This window comes from Heterocephalus glaber, unplaced genomic scaffold (genome assembly GCF_053883595.1).
Source record: "Heterocephalus glaber isolate CG9 unplaced genomic scaffold, H.glaber_assembly_v1.0 deba00000594, whole genome shotgun sequence".
Taxonomy (NCBI): Eukaryota; Metazoa; Chordata; class Mammalia; order Rodentia; family Bathyergidae; genus Heterocephalus; species Heterocephalus glaber.
This window is the reverse complement of record NW_028258151.1, coordinates 7,585,283-7,605,049: the sequence shown is the minus strand read 5'-3', so window position 1 is coordinate 7,605,049 and position 19,767 is coordinate 7,585,283. Positions and strand designations below refer to the sequence as shown.

General features: G+C 39.3%; 1 protein-coding gene across 6 annotated transcripts in view; it reads left to right on the top strand.

Moving 5' to 3' along the window:
- Positions 1 to 14,515, top strand: part of Phf3 (PHD finger protein 3) — a 72,462-nt gene extending 57,947 nt beyond the window's left edge. For all 6 annotated transcript variants that reach the window (XM_013072690.3, XM_013072691.3, XM_013072692.3 and 3 more), the window contains 8 exons: positions 1,450 to 1,566; positions 3,536 to 3,667; positions 4,701 to 4,836; positions 7,493 to 7,688; positions 8,080 to 8,227; positions 10,175 to 10,264; positions 11,740 to 11,935; positions 12,147 to 14,515. In XM_013072690.3, the coding sequence (XP_012928144.2) occupies positions 1,450 to 1,566; positions 3,536 to 3,667; positions 4,701 to 4,836; positions 7,493 to 7,688; positions 8,080 to 8,227; positions 10,175 to 10,264; positions 11,740 to 11,935; positions 12,147 to 14,269 (3,138 nt within the window). In that variant the 3' untranslated portion in view covers positions 14,270 to 14,515. The remainder of the gene's footprint in view (positions 1 to 1,449; positions 1,567 to 3,535; positions 3,668 to 4,700; positions 4,837 to 7,492; positions 7,689 to 8,079; positions 8,228 to 10,174; positions 10,265 to 11,739; positions 11,936 to 12,146) is intronic.
- Positions 14,516 to 19,767: the final 5,252 nt, after the last annotated feature.

Genomic DNA, 19,767 nt, shown 5'->3' with positions numbered 1-19,767 from the left:
GTCCAGTCAGTCTTCCATATACAGCAGGTCAAACATACTTTACAAAATTGCACCTGTACTGAACATGTATACAGATGTGTTTTCTAATCATCATTCCTTTAGCTGTGCAGTGTAACAACTGTGTACGTAGCACTTACATGGTGTTAAGTTACCCTAGAGATGACTCACACTGCAGTCCCATGTTCCTTACCAACAGGGATGTACTCCAGAACATTCATTGTTAGGCATTGTTGCCTTGCATAAGCATTGCAGAGTGTATTTACACGAACATGTTACCTGTCCCTTGGTGATAAGTTCTGAGTCCACTGTCTTACATGTGGTACATGTGACTGACTGAAAGGTTGTGTGGCACATGATTGTCCAGGGATATGTGCCGAGACACATGCGAACAGTGCATCCTCTGTATAAGAGACCTGAGCATCTGAGGAATTTGGTTCCTGTGGGGGTCCTGGGACTAATTCCCGGGGATACTAAGGGAAAACTGTCTGATCTGAAGTATTTCCTTGAAGCATTCAAACAGTTACTTGAGAAAAGTCCATACTGTACAGTCTGCTTTTGTGGTCCAAGAGGAATTAGATACTTCTTCCTTTGTTTGTTTGTTTTTTGAGACAGGGTCTTGCTGTATAGTTCAGACTGGTCTTGAACTCACTATGTAGTACAACCTGGCCTCAGATTCGCAGTAATCTTCCTGGTTAGCCTCCTGAATGCTGGGATTATAGGTGTGCACCACCATGCGTGGTTTTAGATACTTCTTGAATTATACAGCCCAGTAGCTTTTCCTTAGTAATTAAATAAGTGTTTATTTCCTTTAGATTTTTTTCTTGAAGTTGATCCGTTGTTCTGGATCCAATTCAAGACTGGATTTAAACATGTAAGATCTTAGACATATGGAGGGATTAGACTGAGTAAAGGTCTTTGTGTAGTACCTTCGTACACGGCAGCTTGGTCATGACAGATGCTTCTGGGTAGACTGTTTACTTATTTACTTAGGTGCTACTGGGGGTTGAACCCTGGGCCTTCACAATGAACTACAGGCCCCTTGCCCTCTAAAAAAAAACTTAAAATTTTAAGACAGGGTCTCACTGCAGTTACTGAGTTCCCCAGGCTGGCATGGATTTGGTATTCTTCTGCCTCAGCCTCCCAGAGTTCTGGGATTACAGGCATATGCCACTGTGCTCAGCCCCTGGACAGACAATATAATTTTGGGATGCGTATATAAGGTTCCACTATACATGCCTCCCCATTTGTTGGTTTTTATATGAGGTGTTTTGTTACCTTAGGATTTGAAACCTCTGTCTTTAATCTCTGTATAGTAGGTAATATATAAATCATGAAATATTTGTAAATCAGGCATCAAAATTGTGTCTTTATTTATTACAAGTTTCTACACAGTAGCTCCTCTTTCTTTTTCACTTGTTTGTCTCCCCATCCATTTTTATATTATTTCAGATATTATTTAAAAAAGTATTGAAAGGAGAAGTAACCCCTGATCATCTTATAAAAATGAGTCCAGAAGAACTGGCTTCTAAAGAGTTAGCTGCTTGGAGACGCAGAGAAAACAGACATGTAAGAAGATCTACAAATACGTGTTTGGTGGTCGTGTGTTACTTAGTCATAGGGAGAAAATTATACAGAGATAAATCACTACACAGCACACAGTAATACTTTCTGTTATCAAATCACTTGCTCCTCTTCCTTCCCTCACCTTCCTCACCCTCTTTCCTCCTTGTTCCTTCCCTTCTCCACCCCCCCCCCCCCGGCTTCTTTCCCCTTTCCTTCCCACCTCCCCCCTCTTCTTCCCTCCTCTCCCCTCTCCAGTTGGGGGTCTCATTATGTTGCCTAGTCTGTCCCTTAACTCCTAGGCTCAAATGATTGTCTTGCCTCAGCCTCCCAAGTTGCATCACCTACTGGTGAATCGTAATCACATGTACTTTTCATAAACACAGTCTGAAGGTATGAATAGTAATTTATAAAACCAGATGAAGTAAGTCCAAGTAAACATTTGTACAAGTTTATAATCCCAACTTATTTAAAGTTTCAAGTAGCAAAACTCCGGAAAAGTTTGTTCTAATTTAATTTTTTGATTAAACCTGATGAGTTCCATGTGTAAATGTTCACATTCACAGAAATACTGTATGTTTATTTTTTTTAAAAAATATTTTTTGGTACCAGGGATTGAACTCGGGTCCTTGTGCTTGCGAGGCAAGCAGCGGAACCACTGAGCTAAATCCCCGGCCCTGTATGCTTAATCATCTGATGTTGTTTCAGATCTAATTGGAACACATATTATTTGCATAATACAGTTTGTGTACTGTACTGCATTTTTCAAACTAAAAAAAGTTCTGAAAGGTGTAGGTGCCAAGAGTTTTTATTTGGGAATTGTGAATGAGAAGAACCTCTGAAGATAAGTGAATATGTGACTTAGAGCTATTGTTAAAGTGAAACATTATCAATACTGTTACTACAGTAGCCTCAGAATGTTACCTGTTCATTGTAGAAAACAGTGGTTATTTATTTTAGCTCTACATGGCTAACCTTTTGTCCATAATACCTACTGCTTAGCCATCAAATCTCTGTGTAGATCATGTTTGAAGAACGAGAGGCCTTGATTTGATACATCCTGTTTATCTACATATTTCTTCACCTTCACTTGTGTAATTCTGCCTCCTTTTATTTTTAAACACTCGTACTGCTGCTTTTCTTTTAAAACTCCATATCCCAGATATACAAAATATGCACATGTATCTGTACACTGCAAGTGTCATCTGCATTGGAGATCAGCTAGGTCTTGGGGCACATACCTGATTTCTCTCATCAGGGATGATTCAGTGAGCAGAGCCAGCCTTACCTTCCTTCCCATTGTCCCCCCTCCCAGTGGCCTGTTCCTCACTGCTGTCCTGGCTGAGTGGTAATGACTTGTTGCTGAGCTCATTCAGCTATGAATCACCACTGTGACTAAGCAGGCGCAGTCAGCGGACCACCAGTAGGAACTGTCCGATGATTTTTGATCTCTCAGTAAATTGCTATTGTGAAGGATGTTAGAGCATCAAGTTAGGATCTAAGAGCAAGATGGTTCTTATTTCCCTGTGGCAGCTGCTAAAAAGCACTAAATCAGCGCTCAGGTTTCAGATATAAACATCATGTTTCACTAATTTCCAGATTGCATGGCTCTTCAGTTGCTCTTGGTCTAATGTACGTGCAGAGGTCTCGTTGCTGAGATCTGGAGTCTACTTCTTAGAACTGGAGACTTAAAACAGTCTCTGGCACAATTAAACACTCAGTGTATGTTTTTATGTATGAGAGAACAACCTAAAGATTAAAAATCAAGGGCTGGGGATTTAGCTCAGTGGTTCCAGCGCCTGCCTCGAAAGCACAAGGTCCTGAGTTCGATCCCTGGTGCCAAAAGAAAAAAAAAAAAGATTAAAAATCAAGTATGATGCTGATTTGTGTATTTTTAAGAAAGCTCTTTAATATTTTAAGTGTACACTTGGAAATCCATATTTCAAATTTAATCTTTAAAAAATTTTTCTCTTAGACCATAGAGATGATTGAGAAAGAGCAGAGAGAAGTGGAAAGACGACCAATCACAAAAATAACTCACAAAGGTGAAATAGAAATTGAGAGTGATGCCCCAATGAAGGAACAGGAAGCAGCCATGGAAATTCAGGTAATGATTACAGATGTTCCATGTTTGATAGCTCAGAACAGAAGTTAGAAAAGATGTGTTTGCCTGGTGTTCCTAAAGTAGAAAGAATTTTTTAAGTTTCTATTTTAAAGTAGTTTTCTGATTTAATGGCTTTTTTTGAGGTTGATATGGTTGAGTATTGTTTCTCTTAGAGTACAGATTACCTGCAATGTTAGGTATCTGATAAAAATGTCAGTGTAGATTCCTGGGGACAGAAATGTAATTCCTTAGTAGGCTTAGGAATCTGTAGATGCTTCTTTTTTGTTTATTTTTTTGAGACAGGGTCTCACTGTGTAGTTCAGGCTGGTCTTGAACTCACTAGGTAGTCCAGGCTGGCCTGGAACTCAGAGTAACCCTCCTGCCTCAGCCTCCTGAGTGCTGAGATTACAGGTGTGCACCATCACACCCAGCTGCAGGTGCTTCTTAAGAAAGCACAAGGTCCCAAGTTCGATCCCCGATACCAAAAAAAAAAAAAAAAAAAGAGACTATACAGGGTTCTCCAACCCCAGGCTGAGAACTGACTCTGGGGTATGGCCTGGTAGCAGCCAGCCGGAGGTGCGCCCTGAGCCAGGGAAGCTTCATCTTGCCTCGAGCCTGAGCTCTGCCTGCTGTCAGATGTGAAGGGTGTTAGATTCTCATAGGAGGGAGGAACCCTGCTGGGCTGGGCGTTCGAGGTGTTCTAGGGGTGTGTGATCCCCCAGACGTTATCCCCCTGCCTCCAGCTCAACCTGAACTCAGCCTCTGGCTGAAGAGCTCTGAGATTGCAGCACTGTAGCTTGAGAGGTGGTGCAGCGACGGGTGATTGACAATCCTACTGAAAGCTTTGAAGAAGGAGAAATTGTGATTTCTTTTGTTCTATTTTGAGTAGTAATAGCTTTTAAAAAACAAATAAAGCAACCTATGAATATAATAATTACATTTTGGGAAAACATCAGTGTGAAATATAAATTGATTTTTTATAACTGAAACCAAATTGTATCAGCCAAAAGTAACTTTTACTCTCACATTACATTAGGAGCCTACAGCTAGTAAGTCACTGGAGAAGCCAGAAGGACCTGAAAAACAGAGAGAGGAGAACAGCTCCATGTCTGCAGACACTACTAGTCAACACCGACAGCATCTTTTTGATCTTAACTGCAAAATCTGCATAGGTAACTAGAAATTTCTTTTCCTAAAATATTGCATTCATGGTTAAAGAGGGAGTACTTTGGTACTAATGTTTGTAATTTAAGTCATTTTGTTCCTCTAGTTTTGGTGGTACAGCACTCACTGACTCTTTGAGCAGCACATTTTTTTGTATGACTTTCATTTTCAGCACTGAGGTATATAGTTTTTTTTTTTTTAGCACTGAGGTATATTTTGATGCAATAGTTTAGTTTAATATCGAGAATTAGCTGTATTATATGTGATCTTCACCTCCCAGCCCTGGCCCGGGTCAGATCATTTAATACCTAATTAAGGATCTTCAGTGTCTTTTCATGACTTCGTAGCTCATTTCTTTTTTTTCACTTTTCTGGTTCCTGAGATGTCGAACTCAGGACCTTGTGATTTCGAGGCAGGTGTGGTGCCCCTGAGCTCAATCCCTGGCCCTCATTGCTTTTTAGTACTGAATAACTCCATTGTTTGTGTGTACCACAGTTTATTTTATCCATTCATTTACTAAGGGACATATTTATTGTTAGTTATGAGTAAAACTACTATAAACAGGTGAAATTTCTTATGTGGATTTAAGTCTTCATCTCCTTTGGGTAAATACCAGGGAACACAATTGTTGGATCATACAGCATGTCTTTTTTTTGTAAGAAACTGACTTAGAGTCTTCCACAGTGGCTGTACCATTCTGCATCCCTCCCAGCATGAGTGAGTTTTCCTATGGTCCATATCTTCCCCAGCATTTGCTGTCCTGTAGGTTTTGGGCAGTGTTGTCTTGCTGCTGTTTAGTTTCTGACTCCCTGGTGCGTGATGTGGAGCATCTTTCCCTATGCCCATTCGCCACTGTGTTGCCAATGAGGTGTCTGTTCAATTGTGTGCCTCCTTTCTTAAGTGGGTTGATGATTTTCCTCTTTCTGAATTTTAAGAGTTCTTTGTGTATTTTGGATACTGTCCTATCATATATGTCTTTTGCAAATATTTCGCCCAGTCTGTGGCTTGTATCTCATTTTTTGTCATTATTTTTTGCAGAGCAGAAGTATTTAGTTAAGAGTCCAGCTTATTCACGCATTCTTTCGGGATCATGCCTTTGGTGTTTTCTCTGACTCATTGCCATGTCCAGGGTCATGATTTTTATAGCTTTGCATTTTACATTTAGGTCTCCGATTTATTTTAAGTTAATTTTTGTGAAGAGTGGAAGGTTTATGTCTAGATGATTCTTCTGGTTTTGTTTTGTTTTGTTTTTTTTGCATGTGTATGTCTAGTTGTTTCAGCATCATTTGTTGAAAAGATTTTTTTTAAGAATTAATTTTATTGATACATATTAGGTAGGTATATGTTGAAAAGACTTTTTGGTCCATTGTATGGTATTGCTTCTTTGTTGAAAATAAGAGCAAATTCAATTAATTACATATGATGTCCCCACTCTGTTCTGCTCCATTTATCTGTTTGCCACAGTGTTTTGATTACTGTACTTTGTAGTAAGTCTTAGCCGGGTAGCTTCAGTTCTTTGAGTTTGTTCTTCAATATTGTGTTGTTTACTCTGGATCGTCTGCTCAGAAATTACCTTTTCATGTGTATTCTTATTTTGATTATTCATTTAGTAAACATTTGGTGAGCTATTCTCATCAAGTACTTTGCTGAGGGCAAGGAATACACTGGTAAAAAGGTCTGATGTTTTCTTGGCCTTACAGGGTGAAGACAGCCAAATGCCTGTCACTGAAGTGCAAGTGTGTGTTTGACAGGGAAACATTGCCTCCACTGGGGGTTTGTGTGTGTGTGTGTGAACATTGAAGCAGAGATGCCAAAGTTGAGAGGTCCTGCAGAGAGAGGGCAAGCACATTCTAGATCCTGGGAATAACTAATATGAACTTGAGTTAAATTCAAGAAAGGAGAGGGGCACATGGTTTGTTTGAAGATATTTATAGATCATATTTTCAAGTGTCTCACAGTCATTTTTAAACTTCAGATCATGACTCAGTTACAAGCATTGAAGTCAGGGTAGTAAGTGGTGAGCAGCACTGCAAAATAAAAACGAATGGTTTTCATGCCTTAATATGTAAGTAGCACTATACTGTGTATGTATAGCCATAAACTGCTGCTACTTACAGCACCAAGTATGGTACAGATTTGTTTTACAGAGTTCTATAAATGCTTCTCAGTATTACTGGATTTTGGTGTACTTCAGGTAAACATTTGAATCAAGAAACCTATTTTATGTTCTTGTGTAACATTTTCATTGTAGTTTGTCTTAGTTACCTAACATCTATTTCCTAATTTTTTTTGTCATTAAGAAAGGAATAATATTGAGCCCGTGTTTACTCACAGGTTTTATGTTTAGAGGGTGATGTTTGTAAAATCATTTGAAAGAGAAATTGAAGTGTGAGACGGAGGAGCCCTGCACATGCTGAGGCGTGCATCTGTCCTGTGGGAAGGGTGGCGGGGGAGGACTACACTGGGACTCTGTCATTCTTCAGTCCAGGGGTAGTAAAACTTAACTGTGAGAAGTGACGGTGTGTGGGGAGCTTGACATCATCCCAGACATGGTCACCCCATAACTGGCTCAGGTAAACCACAGAACTTTACATAGTAAAGATGGATTAAGTTGTAAAAATTGCAGTTAACTGCAATCATGTATTCGGTGTCTTCTGGCTGTAGGTCGAATGGCACCACCTGTCGATGATCTTTCTCCAAAAAAGGTCAAAGTTGTTGTTGGAGTAGCTCGCAAACATTCAGACAATGAAGCAGAAAGTATAGCGGACGCATTATCTTCAACTTCAAATATTCTGGCATCTGAATTCTTTGAAGAAGAGAAACAAGAGTCTCCAAAGTCAACATTCTCTCCGGCTCCACGGTGCTTTTCTCTCAGTTATAATTTTTACAATAATCAGAGGCTTTTACTAAATTACACCTGGAAGTCTTTGAAAACAATGAAGTGACATTTCTTAATGACTTTTCTTTTGAGAAACTTACTATATTTTCCTGTACTCTAAACTAATGGAAATAAAAGAGTGAGAGTGAAAGCTGAGTGTGAGTGGTTGGAGTGCGGGACGTGAGTGTGGGCACTTGCCCTCTTGGTGTGGCAGGGCGGTGTTACAGAAAAGTCACTCGCATATCCCTGGTCCTCTGTCTGCGTAAGGCAGATGACAGAGGACGACTTTAAATTTGACTTTAATGATAACTAAGTAGAAAGTAGACCTCATGTCGATCTTTAGGGCTCCTAACTTTATAATCTCATTTTCTAGCCCAGAGATGCCTGGAACTGTTGAAGTTGAGTCTACCTTCCTGGCTCGATTGAACTTCATCTGGAAAGGTTTTATCAACATGCCTTCGGTGGCAAAATTTGTTACCAAAGCCTACCCAGTGTCTGGCTCATCTGAGTACTTGACAGAGGTACTGTCAACTTTTCTGCCCTTTTGTCCATGGCTTGGCATGTAATTTCTGGAAGCAATAGGCAGGGAAATAACTGTAGTTAAAGATCCTTGAACAATTTAATCAGTTTCACAGTTGAGGAAAACTCTACTCTGAAAGTTTTAAACCTGTGTGCCTTATACTCTAAGATGTACTTTACCATGTCAGAGAATTAAAAATCAGTGAGTGTTCTGCATGGATGTCCAAGTTTGTCTTTTAATGTAGATTTACATAGAAGATTGACATTATTATGGCTTGTAGTATTAGCCTATCAGGGAGACTTCATTGTTTAACAGGTTTTTTAATTTCCCCGTATGCTTGTGTTTCTCCAACTTCGTGGCTGTAGTACTGCTTGTCTGACTGTTTCTGTGAATGTGGTGTACACTAATGACCATAAGACTAGTTGCTGCACTCAACCTTGGTTGATTTTACACCTGAGGGAATAGGAAGAATCTATATATAGTGTTCAAGGAAAATAAATAGCAATAGCATCATGATATTTTAATTAATGACAGAGTATGACATTTTTAAATAGTTTTGAAGGAATTTTTTTGTGTATCTTTTTTTGTTGTTGTTTTTTGGTACTGGGGATCAAACTCAGGACCTTAGGCTTGCCAGGCAGGCATCGGAACCACTGAGCTAAATCCCCAGCCCTCTTTTGTGCTTCTTAACAAAAGGAAAACAGTGCGAGTGTATTTTATTTATATTGAGATTATATTTGCTGCTATATTTGTATCTTAATGTTAACCTTTTTCATTCATTCTCACTCTTTTGACCATAAAGATAAATCTTTTACAAAATTGTCAGTATTATAAAAAGCATAAATCATATGAATGTTCTCTGTAAGTCTAACAAACTTTTGGTTAGGCTAAAATTAGTTTAATGTAATGTAATATGCTGATTTGTTTAGCATTTGTGTTTTTTATTAATAACCCAATTATTACATTTACATGTAGTTTGCTTGGTAAGTGATATTTTAGATATGTGAATTTTCTAAGAGAAAAATAGACAAATGCTGGTTCTCTTTTTGACAGTGTGTAGAAATTTAGTCTGATTAGTTCACAATGTAGATAATTCTTTTAAATTGAGAATTAGATTGTGAACTATGGAAACATTTGAATTTTAAGCACAACTATGCTTTTCCTTTCTGACCCACAGTTTTTACGTAGGTTGCTTTCCAGAATTCTACCTCTTCTTTCTAATTATTTTTAGTTTGATTGGGACTAAAATCTCAAAGTATTTAGTTAGTGATTTAAATAAATGTAATTGAACTTAATATCAGTTAATTATGCTTTTATAATATTTTCCTCAGTCTTCATGGAAAAAGCACAAAGTTTTAAAAATGTTCTTAATTGATTTTATGGATAGTTGTCTGTTTTCAGAAAGATTGTTCCTTTAAAAAAGAAGACTTGCATTATGACAGTGTTATTTTCCTCTGTGCAGAAAAAATATCTGTAGTTAAATTTGGTAGCCTCTGAAATTTTACTCAAAATGATTAAGGAATACCCTCTATGTACTTCTCCTGAACCAAAACAAAAAGCCTTGGAAGGGGAGAAGAGTTTCTCTGAATATTCTGAAGTGTGCTGTAACTTTTCTGAATTGGAGACGCAATGTGCTTTCTTTCTGTATGCCTCTGTCCGCTCACAGCCTGGAATGAGCACCTACTTCTTCTTAGTAACAGTATTTTAAGCACCATTCACTTGGAGTTGGCATTTGAGGCAGAGTGTAACTGCTGTCTGTGCACTGTGTTTCGTTTTGTGATGCCTTTTGTTTTCTTTTTGTGTGTGTGTTGGGAATTGAACCTGGAACTAAACACATGGTTCACTGCTGAGCTGTACCTGCAACTGTTTACTTCTGTGAATTAGGAAAATTATAATAAAGTTATTCCATGTATATTGAACACTTTCTTTTTTCCTTTTTTTAATATAGGACCTACCAGATAGTATTCAAGTAGGTGGCAGGATATCACCTCAGACAGTCTGGGATTATGTGGAAAAAATAAAAGCATCGGGAACCAAGGTGAGCCAAACATTTTCATAGTCCCATCTTAGGGAGAGGTTTACGGAGTAAGTTCCTCCAGCTTCCGCTGCAGGCCTGGTCTCCCTCACTGGCCTGGAGCTGAGGCAGCTCCTCAGGAGCCTAAGGAGCCTCACAGGCTGAGTGGACACCCCTGGCTGAGACTCAGGCAGCCGAGCTTCCCTTTCACTTTCTGCCTCTGATACGAGTTCTCTGGGTCTTCTGTCAACATTTTTGAAGAAGTACTTAAAGTATTCACCCTGGAACTCCACCTTTATTGTAGGCATTTGCTTACTTTAAGGCATAAATAAACTTTCACAACAAAGAAATGAAAATATAGGCCAGGGATTTAGCTCAGTGGTTCCACCGCCTGCCCTGCAAGTGCAAGGACCCAAGTTCGATCCCCGGTACCAAAAAACCCATAAAATAAAGCATTTATTTAAAAAAAGAAAAAAAAGAAACGAAAATATAGTAGCTCAAACATTGTAGTTTCTTTATCCTCTTTTGTTAGGTAGACCATTTCCCTTTTTCTTCCTAAATTTAGTCCCCTTAAACTGGACTATCAGTAAATTTGTATCTCTGTATATATATTAATTCTCCCTTATCTATAGCTTCATGAGGTTTCAGTTGCCCATAGTCAACCATGCTTCAGAAGTATTAAATGGGAAATTGCAGAAAGAATTCTTGTTTTAAATTGTCATTCTAAGTAGCATGGTGAAATCTTGCTCCCTTCTACTCTGTCCAACCTAGGACATTAGTCACCCCTTTGTACAGTGTGTCCAATATCTGTGCTGTGTGTACTACCTGATTGTTAGTTACTTAGCAGTCACCATGCTTATCAGACTGACTGTCTCATTGTCACAGTGACCCATCACCCTCACTTTGTTTGATAATGGCTTCAAAGCACAAAAGTGGTGATGTTGGCAATTTTATTATACTATACTGTTATTCTTGTTCTATTTTATTATTAGATTTGTTAATCTCTATTGTGCCTAATTTATAATTACATTGATCATACACATATATATGAAAAAATACATATAATATGGCTCAGTACTGTCCATAGTTTCAAGGATTTACTGGGCGCCTTGGAACATGCGATTTATGTAATTACATAGTGGGTTGATGGTGCCGAATACTGTGAATTCACAAAGTTCCAAGAACAGTGACCACTCCGTAGAAGTAACAGCATTGGAAATAAGGGCATAACTATCAAAAGACTGTGTTATAGTATCATCTCTGCCTCTTACAGGTTGTTTAACCAAGCACTCATTCATTGACTATCTTGGGATTCGATTTTTCTTACGAAAAATTTTTATGAGAAACAAACCTACCTATCAGTATTCTCAAGTATTTTGAAGTTTGTAAACTGTGTCATTATAATATCTAATAGATTATTTTTAATTGAGAAATAGTATTTAAAACCAAGGTACTTTTAGATTATTCTTTTAAACAACTATTTGTTACTTTTTAAATAGGAGATTTGTGTGGTTCGTTTCACACCAGTAACGGAAGAAGATCAGATTTCTTATACTTTGCTGTTCGCATACTTCAGTAGCAGAAAGCGCTATGGAGTAGCTGCTAACAATATGAAGCAGGTTAAAGATCTGTACCTTATTCCTTTGAGTGCCGCGGATAAGATTCCACACCCTCTTGTGCCTTTTGACGGACCTGGTAGGTACATGCTTAACACTAGGATGGTACTGAAATGTGTAGGGAGTGGGTCTGAGTGAGCAGAACGGCCACCATCTTTTCTGAGTCCAGCCCTCTAGAGGGCTCGACAGGCCTGGGTGTCGATTTCATGCCTCTTGATGAGCGAGATGCAAAGTGTTTCCCCTTTTATGTGATGACTGAAAACAACTGTCAATGTTTTCACTTCCTACAGGGCTTGAACTGCACAGACCTAATCTGTTGTTGGGCCTGATCATCCGTCAGAAGCTGAAGAGGCAGCATAGTGCTAATGCTGGTACTGGTCACACAGCAGAGGCTCCTGAAGGTGCATCGATTGTCTTGCCCCCTGACAAAAAGACTAAAATAGAGGCTTCTACAGAGGAAGCACCGGAAGAGGAAAATGACTTCTTTAATTCCTTTACGACCATCTTACATAAGCAGAGAAATAAGCCTCAGCAGACTCTTCAGGAAGACTTGCCGACAGCTTCTGAACCTTTCATGGAAGTCACCAAACAGGAGCCACCTAAACCTTTACGGTTTCTACCTGGAGTGTTAATCGGCTGGGAAAATCAGCCTTCTGCTTTGGAATTAGCAAATAAACCTCTCCCCGTGGATGATATACTTCAGAGCCTTTTGGGCACCACTGGCCAAGCATATGAGCAGTCAGCAGTAGAGCAGAGTACTGTTACAGAAATCCCATTTATAAGTGAAGAAATAAACCCCAAGGCAGAAAAAGTAGATAAAGTAGAAGTAACAGATGGTGAAGCCAAGGAGGTAAAAGTTACAGTAGATAGTCTTTCGGAACCTGCAGGTCACTCAGGAGTAGGTGGAGAAGAAACCTCACTAGTGGGATCCTCTTCCATTTCTCCAGGGCCTTTGACAGGTCTTAGTCTCAGAGGTAAACCACCAGATGTTTCTACAGAAGCATTCTTAACAAACCTGTCAATTCAGTCAAAACAAGAAGAAACTGCAGAGAATAAAGAGAGAACATTAAAAAGACAGCTGCTCCAAGATCAAGAGAATAATTTGCAAGATAATAGGACTTCAGGTAGTTCTCCATGCAGGTCTAATGTAGGAAAAGGAAACACAGATGGTAATGTGAATTGCAATGAAAATCTTGTTGCTAATACAGCAAGGTCTCCACAGTTTATTAATCTGAAAAGGGATCCCAGGCAAGCAGCAGGACGGAGTCAGCAGATAACTGCTTCAGAAAGCAAAGATGGAGATGGTTGCCGAAGGGGAGAAAAGCAGGCCGTCCCTGGTCTATCGCAGAACAAGGAACAACTGATAGAACAAATCAGTGTGGAAGAAAAGCCGTCTTCCACAGAGAAAAACTCATGTGTTCAGCAGAATGATGACTCAAAGCCTGCACAGAACTCACCATCAGTAGAAACCATACCTTCTTCCCAAACAGAACAAGCAAAAGCCTTGAAATCGCAGGAGGACATTTTAACACAAAACATTGAAACCGTGCACCCCTTCAGAAGAGGATTGGTGGCAACAACATCTCATTTTGAACTTGGAAGCACATGCCAATCAGAATTCCCTCCTAAAAGCATCAACTTCACTCCCAGAAGCACCAGCCCCAGAGCAAGTGCAAACTTCTCACCCATGCGGCCACAGCAGCCCAGCCTCCAGCATCTCAAGTCCAGCCCTCCAGGGTTCCCATTTGCAGGGCCTCCTAATTTCCCCCCACAAAGCATGTTTGGATTTCCACCACATTTGCCACCTCCATTGCTCCCCCCTCCAGGCTTTGGCTTTCCTCAGGGTCCAGTGGTTCCCTGGCCACCTGTTCATCTCCCAGGCCAACCACAGCGCATGATGGGTCCCCTTTCACAAGCATCGAGATATATGGGCCCACAAAACTTTTACCAGGTTAAAGACATTCGGAGACCTGAAAGGCGCCACAGTGACCCTTGGGGTAGGCAGGACCAACCACAACTGGATCGGCCATTTAACAGAGGCAAAGGGGATCGCCAGAGATTTTACAGCGATTCACACCAACTGAAAAGAGAGCGACATGAAAAAGAATGGGAGCCAGACTCTGAAAGGCACAGGCGCCGAGACAGAAGCCAGGACAAAGACAGAGACAGAAAAAGTAGAGAGGAAGGGCACAAAGATAAAGACAAGCCACGGTTGCTGCATGGTGATCGAGGAGCAGATGGGAAGGTGGGCCGAGATAACAGAAGTGTAGAAAAGAAACCAGACAAACCTAAAGGCGAAGAGCACGAAAAAGACAAAGAACGAGAGAAAAGTAAACACAGAGAGGGGGAAAAGGACAGGGAGAGGTATCACAAAGATAGGGACCACACTGACAGAGCTAAAAGCAAAAGGTAAAGCATGCAGGCTGCTGCAGGATGACATTTACATGGCTGCTGGACGCCGTACCTTGCTCAGCCTGCTGTCGAGACCGAGCTGCCTTCCCACCTCGCTGTCGGACTGCAGGACACCAGGCCCTGTCCGCCGCTCACTGTCCCTCCACACTGAATCTAGTTACAGGAATTTAATATTTTTGAAAGTTTTACATTGCTGTATATTCAAAGATTTGTTTTATTAATATGCAATAAAGGCTGAGAAATTTTAGTTTTTATTTCTTAATTGGTAAATATGGTTAACTATGGAATATATGTACTGCCACTAGTGAATGTCCTTTACATAATGACTAATTTGAGAGTAATGTGCTCTGTAAGTTTGTTTAAAATTGCACTGTTTTTAAAGAAACTGTAGGGGAGCAACAAAAAGCTGAGCCCCACTGCATAAGTAAGTTTTACTAATCATTCAGTTGAGCAGTTTTGACCAGGAATCCGAAGGCCAACAAGTACGTTTTTTACTTTAAATCTACACCCACTGAAGAAATTATTATACACGACAGCTTGTGGTAGGCCATTGTTTTCCTTTTCATTTTTTGGCTCTTCAGAAACTTGAATACTTAAGCTTGTACATGATCTTGTGTTTTGCTATCCTTTTTACTGTAAAATGTAAATATTTTAAGGGATATTTTGATTCTAAATATGATAAAAGAATTTCTCATCTATTTTGTGTGTGTGGTTTGAAATTCAGTAGTAAAGTAATCTGTTCTTGAAAGCTTTAATTACCTATAGACATTGTTTTCTTACTCAGCAGAGAACATGTGTACACAGCAGTCATCAGAGGAGGGCAGTCGTTTTTCAACAGAGATTGGGCGGAGCTAAACTGTATGCTAGAGGCTAGAATTGGAGCTGCTGGTGAAAAACTAAACTGCATCCTGTCTAATTGGTATATTTCTGAATACTTGTACACTGTAAAATTTTGTTATACCGATTCACCATTACAAGACCACAGAACTTTTACTTAAGTGAGATATGTTTTGAATCTTTCTGTAAAATGCCTGTTTAACCCTAATTGGCTTATGGGTGGTGGTGGCGAACCTGCATCAAAAAAAAAGCAGCGAGCTTTTTGTATCCTTGAAAACTCTGAAAGGCCCACTGTCACTTACAGGGCAACTGTACTGTTGAATATGCCAGTTTTACCTGAAATAGCACGTGGAGGCTATTGTTAACTCAAATCTGAACTTAGGCCCTAAAATACATACTGTATTGATGGCTGTGATTTAAAGCAATAGCTAGCAAATGATGCTGAGACAAAAAAAAAAAAAAGGAAAGAGCCAGTGTGTTTAACCTGTCTGTACCAATGAAGAAAAATGCCAGTACCCACAAAATTAAGAAGACTGTTTCCCTAAAGCTAAGAATTACAATTAAAAATAGTTTGGCAGCTAAATTAGCCTTGCAGTTTTCACTGGAGAGGAGAAGAAGTTCAGGATGAAATTTAATTTGCAACAACTTGCAACACTTGGTTTTTTAAAAAAATTTTATCTGAAATTTATCCTCGTGGGCTGGAGATTTAGCTCAGTGGTTCTGTTGCCTGCCTCACAAGCACAAGGACCCGAGTTCGATCCCCGGTACCAAAAAAAAAAAAACCAAAAAACTAACTGGCCTGCCTCAAAATTTATCCTCAGGAAAGTTCTAAAATGGAGGATTTTTATTCCAGTAAAGTTGGTTTAACTTCGGCCTTTTTTTTGGGAGATAAAGTTGTTAGGAGAAAACAAGCCTCCAGCATCCCCCCACCACACCCACCAAAAATCTAAGGTGGTCATTCATCTTTTGCACCATTGAGAAATTGTCAAGATTTTACAAATTCAAGAAAAGCAAACTTTTAGGTTTTTTTTAAAATTTCAAATGTGGATTTTGTCAGTAGATCTTTTACAGGTTTAGTATTTATGTTACACCAAATTTCAATGGTGCAAGAAAAAACAATGGGTTATTAAATGGAATAAAGCCTTTATGTTAGTTTTTGATCATAATTTCTTGTATATGTTGTGATGCTAACTCTAATTTTTTTTCTTTATATCTCAGTGAATCTCAGTAGATTTTAATACAAATTTTTTAAAATAGGCAAAGCCATTTCCTAGGATTTCGGTGCCCTTAAATGTTAGAACCAGGTTTTCTTTTTAATTTCCAGTGCTGGGGAATGAACCGAGGGCCCCACCCTAAAGTGCACGGTAGGGAGTGCTCTACCACTGAGCTGTACCCCAACCTAGGTGTCTTTGCCTCTGGTTGAAATATTGTGGAGAATAGGGAAAGCAGTAGTGTTTGAGGTTTTCCTGGTGAGGAAAGAATGGGAAAATGACAAATTTTTATCAAGTAATAGATCCAAACCTTTTTGATTTTCTCAAGTCCTACCTACAACCAGCCTTCAATGAGTGAAGTACAGAAATGTCATCTTTCGGGTTCCCCTGTTTTAGGAAAACGTGCTCTAATAACAAAAAAGGCAGGATATATCCTGTACAGGTGCAAATTCCCTATGATAATTATTGTCGTGTATGTCTAACATATACCAATAAATGTTTTGCTTGAAATGTTTAACATTTTAAAAACATAGAACCACCCTAAGACTGCTTGTATAGACTTCTGTTAAGTGATATATGCCAGGAGGTCTCAGGACCTGTAAAGTTGACCCTTAGTGGTCTTTGTGGCAGTAAGCTTCTGTGAGCCTGCTGTCTGTCAAACCCTGTGTTGAGCACTTTATGTAAAAATTGGCCCTGAAAGGTGAAGACTTCCCTGAGAGCTGAAGAAACTGGAACTTAATTGCTGAGGTTAGACTGCTGTTCTCAGCCGGAATGCAAGCTGAGTTTTGCTTTTTCTCCAGAGCCCACATACTTTCCAGTTTTGCTCTGAGAACTGAGAGTGAAAAGAGGAATGACACCTGACTATTAACTACCCCTTCATGACCTTCTTGGTTTTCATTCACTGACCTGTTTGTAACTACATTGAGCAATCTGGCTCCTCACTGTGAACAAGAAGACACCGCCAGCACCTTTGAGTTCTGTACATGGGCAGAAATTAATCACAAATTTCAATTCTCCAGGCCTCATATTTTCTTTGGCTGCTACGACAAAGTAGAGTAAAACCACATATTTAGAATTGTGAGAATCAGAAGTCTGGTACCAGATCAAGGTGTTCCAGAGCAAGGTCATTTTCTGGAGACTTTAGGGAAGAACCCGTTTCCTTACCTTAGGGCCCAACCACGGTCCTTGACCCACAGTCCCTTCCTCTGCAAAATGAGGCCAAGTCTTCTCGTGATGCCAGCTCTGTCAGGTCCTCTGTTCTGTTTCCCTCTCTCACTTCTAAAGACCCTTGTGATTACATTCACTTGCCCAGAGAGTCTCTGTTTTAAGGTCAGCTGAATAGTGTCCAAAATTGTACCTGTGACCTTAACTCCTCTTTGCTGTGTAACCTGTTTATAGATATCCCAGGGATTAGGATATAGACATTTTTGGGGGGGACTGTTCCTGTACTTGCCCTCACTAATTCTAGGTTAGTTGGTGACGTCTTGTTAGATTTTTGAAGTTACAGGACATCTGACTCAGTGCTAGATTTTTGGGGTTAAGGAATATCTAAAGCCTTAGTAAATAAACTAGAGTGATGTTAAACACCGTGGAATATTAGTGTGTGTTTAAACTTGATGTGTGCCATTTAAAACTAGCCTCTGTTAACATAAAATGGCTTGTTAACAGGATTTTTGTTGTTGTTAATGGGTAATTTAATTGTTCCAAAGTTTTTAATACTAGCTATATTTTTCAAGTACATGGAATAAGTTTAAATGCATCATGAAGGATTGGTAATGAACTAGATCTCAACTATTTTAACTTAATTTTTAACATTTGGGTGTACTTGTACTATTCCTCTCTTCATTCTCAGATCCCAGTTACTAATGTTTTATACATCACTTATATATATATATATTTTTTGGTACTGGGGATCAAACTTGGGACCTTACGCTTGTGAGGCAGGTGCCGGAACCACTGAGCTAAATCCCCGGCCCTATACATCACTAATATTACCAGGTTACTAATTATCAGTTACTAATGTTTTGCAAAGAACAGTAAGCCAACATTTGATTTCTGTTGCTCAAAGTAAATCACAAATGAAGTTGGTACTGTTTTTAAAAAGATGCTGAACGGGGCCGGTGATTTAGCTCAGTAGTTCCGGTGCCTGCCTTGCAAGTGCAAGGTCCTGAGTTCGATCCCCAGTACCAAGAAAAAAAAAAAATTGTTGATGATAAAAAGATGCTGAACACTCCCTGATCCTTGGATTCCTATTTCATGAAAAATTTTAGTAATTTCCGTGTAGAGGAAGAAGGTGGTGGGATGAGTTAAAAACACATATTAGGTCAATAGCTACAAGTGTCTTATTAAACTTGGGTCCACTCTTAAGTTTCATCTTAAAGGATAGATTCAGGTCATTGGAGGAAATCCCAGCATAGCTGCTTAAAAGGCAGTGGATCCAATATGAGTGTCAGATACCCCAGAATACCTTTTTTGATGAAATAACTAATTTGTATGCTTGTATGTATATTTTAGGCTAAGTTTTTGTTTTTGTGGTTTTTTTTTACAATATTCCTTAAGAGTATTACGTTCTAAATTAATTTTTTTCAGGAACTTTTCAAAAGGAAACTTTCAAAAGGTAGATAATTGCCATCCTCTGATTTAGGTAATTCACTAGAAAACAGTTCTTGTGTTTACATTCAATATTTTGAGAAGCATCATAATAAAATTTACAGTAAAATTATTTTAAAGTTCTTTTTATATCAGTTTTTTTTGTGTGTACTGGAAAAATGTATCACTTAAAAAATCTCCAAAACCCTCAGTAAGACAATAAAAACAGGAATAATGTTAACAAGTTGCCACAAGGAGTTTGCAGAGTTTTAAGGTGAAAGGGAAAAGTTTGCACCAAATTGTGTTCTACAAGAGAGGAGTAGAAGCAGTGCCTGTCCGGAAGTCAGTGGAGAGCAGCATGAGGAGGGACCCCCCTTGCAGTGCGGAGGGTGGCGACAGCTTCTGGGTAGATTCAAAGCTGTGAGGAGGGCTTGGGAAGTGGAGAAGTTGAACTTCAGTTCGTAGGACCCCTGCACTTGAAAATTGTTGAAAATATTAGAAATTAAAATGAGAATTTTAATGCTATTAAATTTAATGACAACCTTATGTGTTCATATAACATGTATGAAAACTTCGAGACTAAATCAGGTAAGAGGTGTGTCATTGTTTCCATACTTGCCTCAAGTCAGCTGGGTTGTTTTTTTTTAAGCTGTTTCTGCATTTAATGTTTAGTTTGAGTGTGGCACTTACCACTGGGAAAGGGAGGACTTGGGATCCCCTGAAAAGATCTCACAGGTCCCTTGGACCACACTTGGGGAGGTGCTACTTCATATAGTAAAGGACCATGGTATTGCAGTATGTGTGCCAACCTGTGGCCTAATGTGATGGGAATGCCGTCCAGATAGTCTCAGAAAGCTTTGGT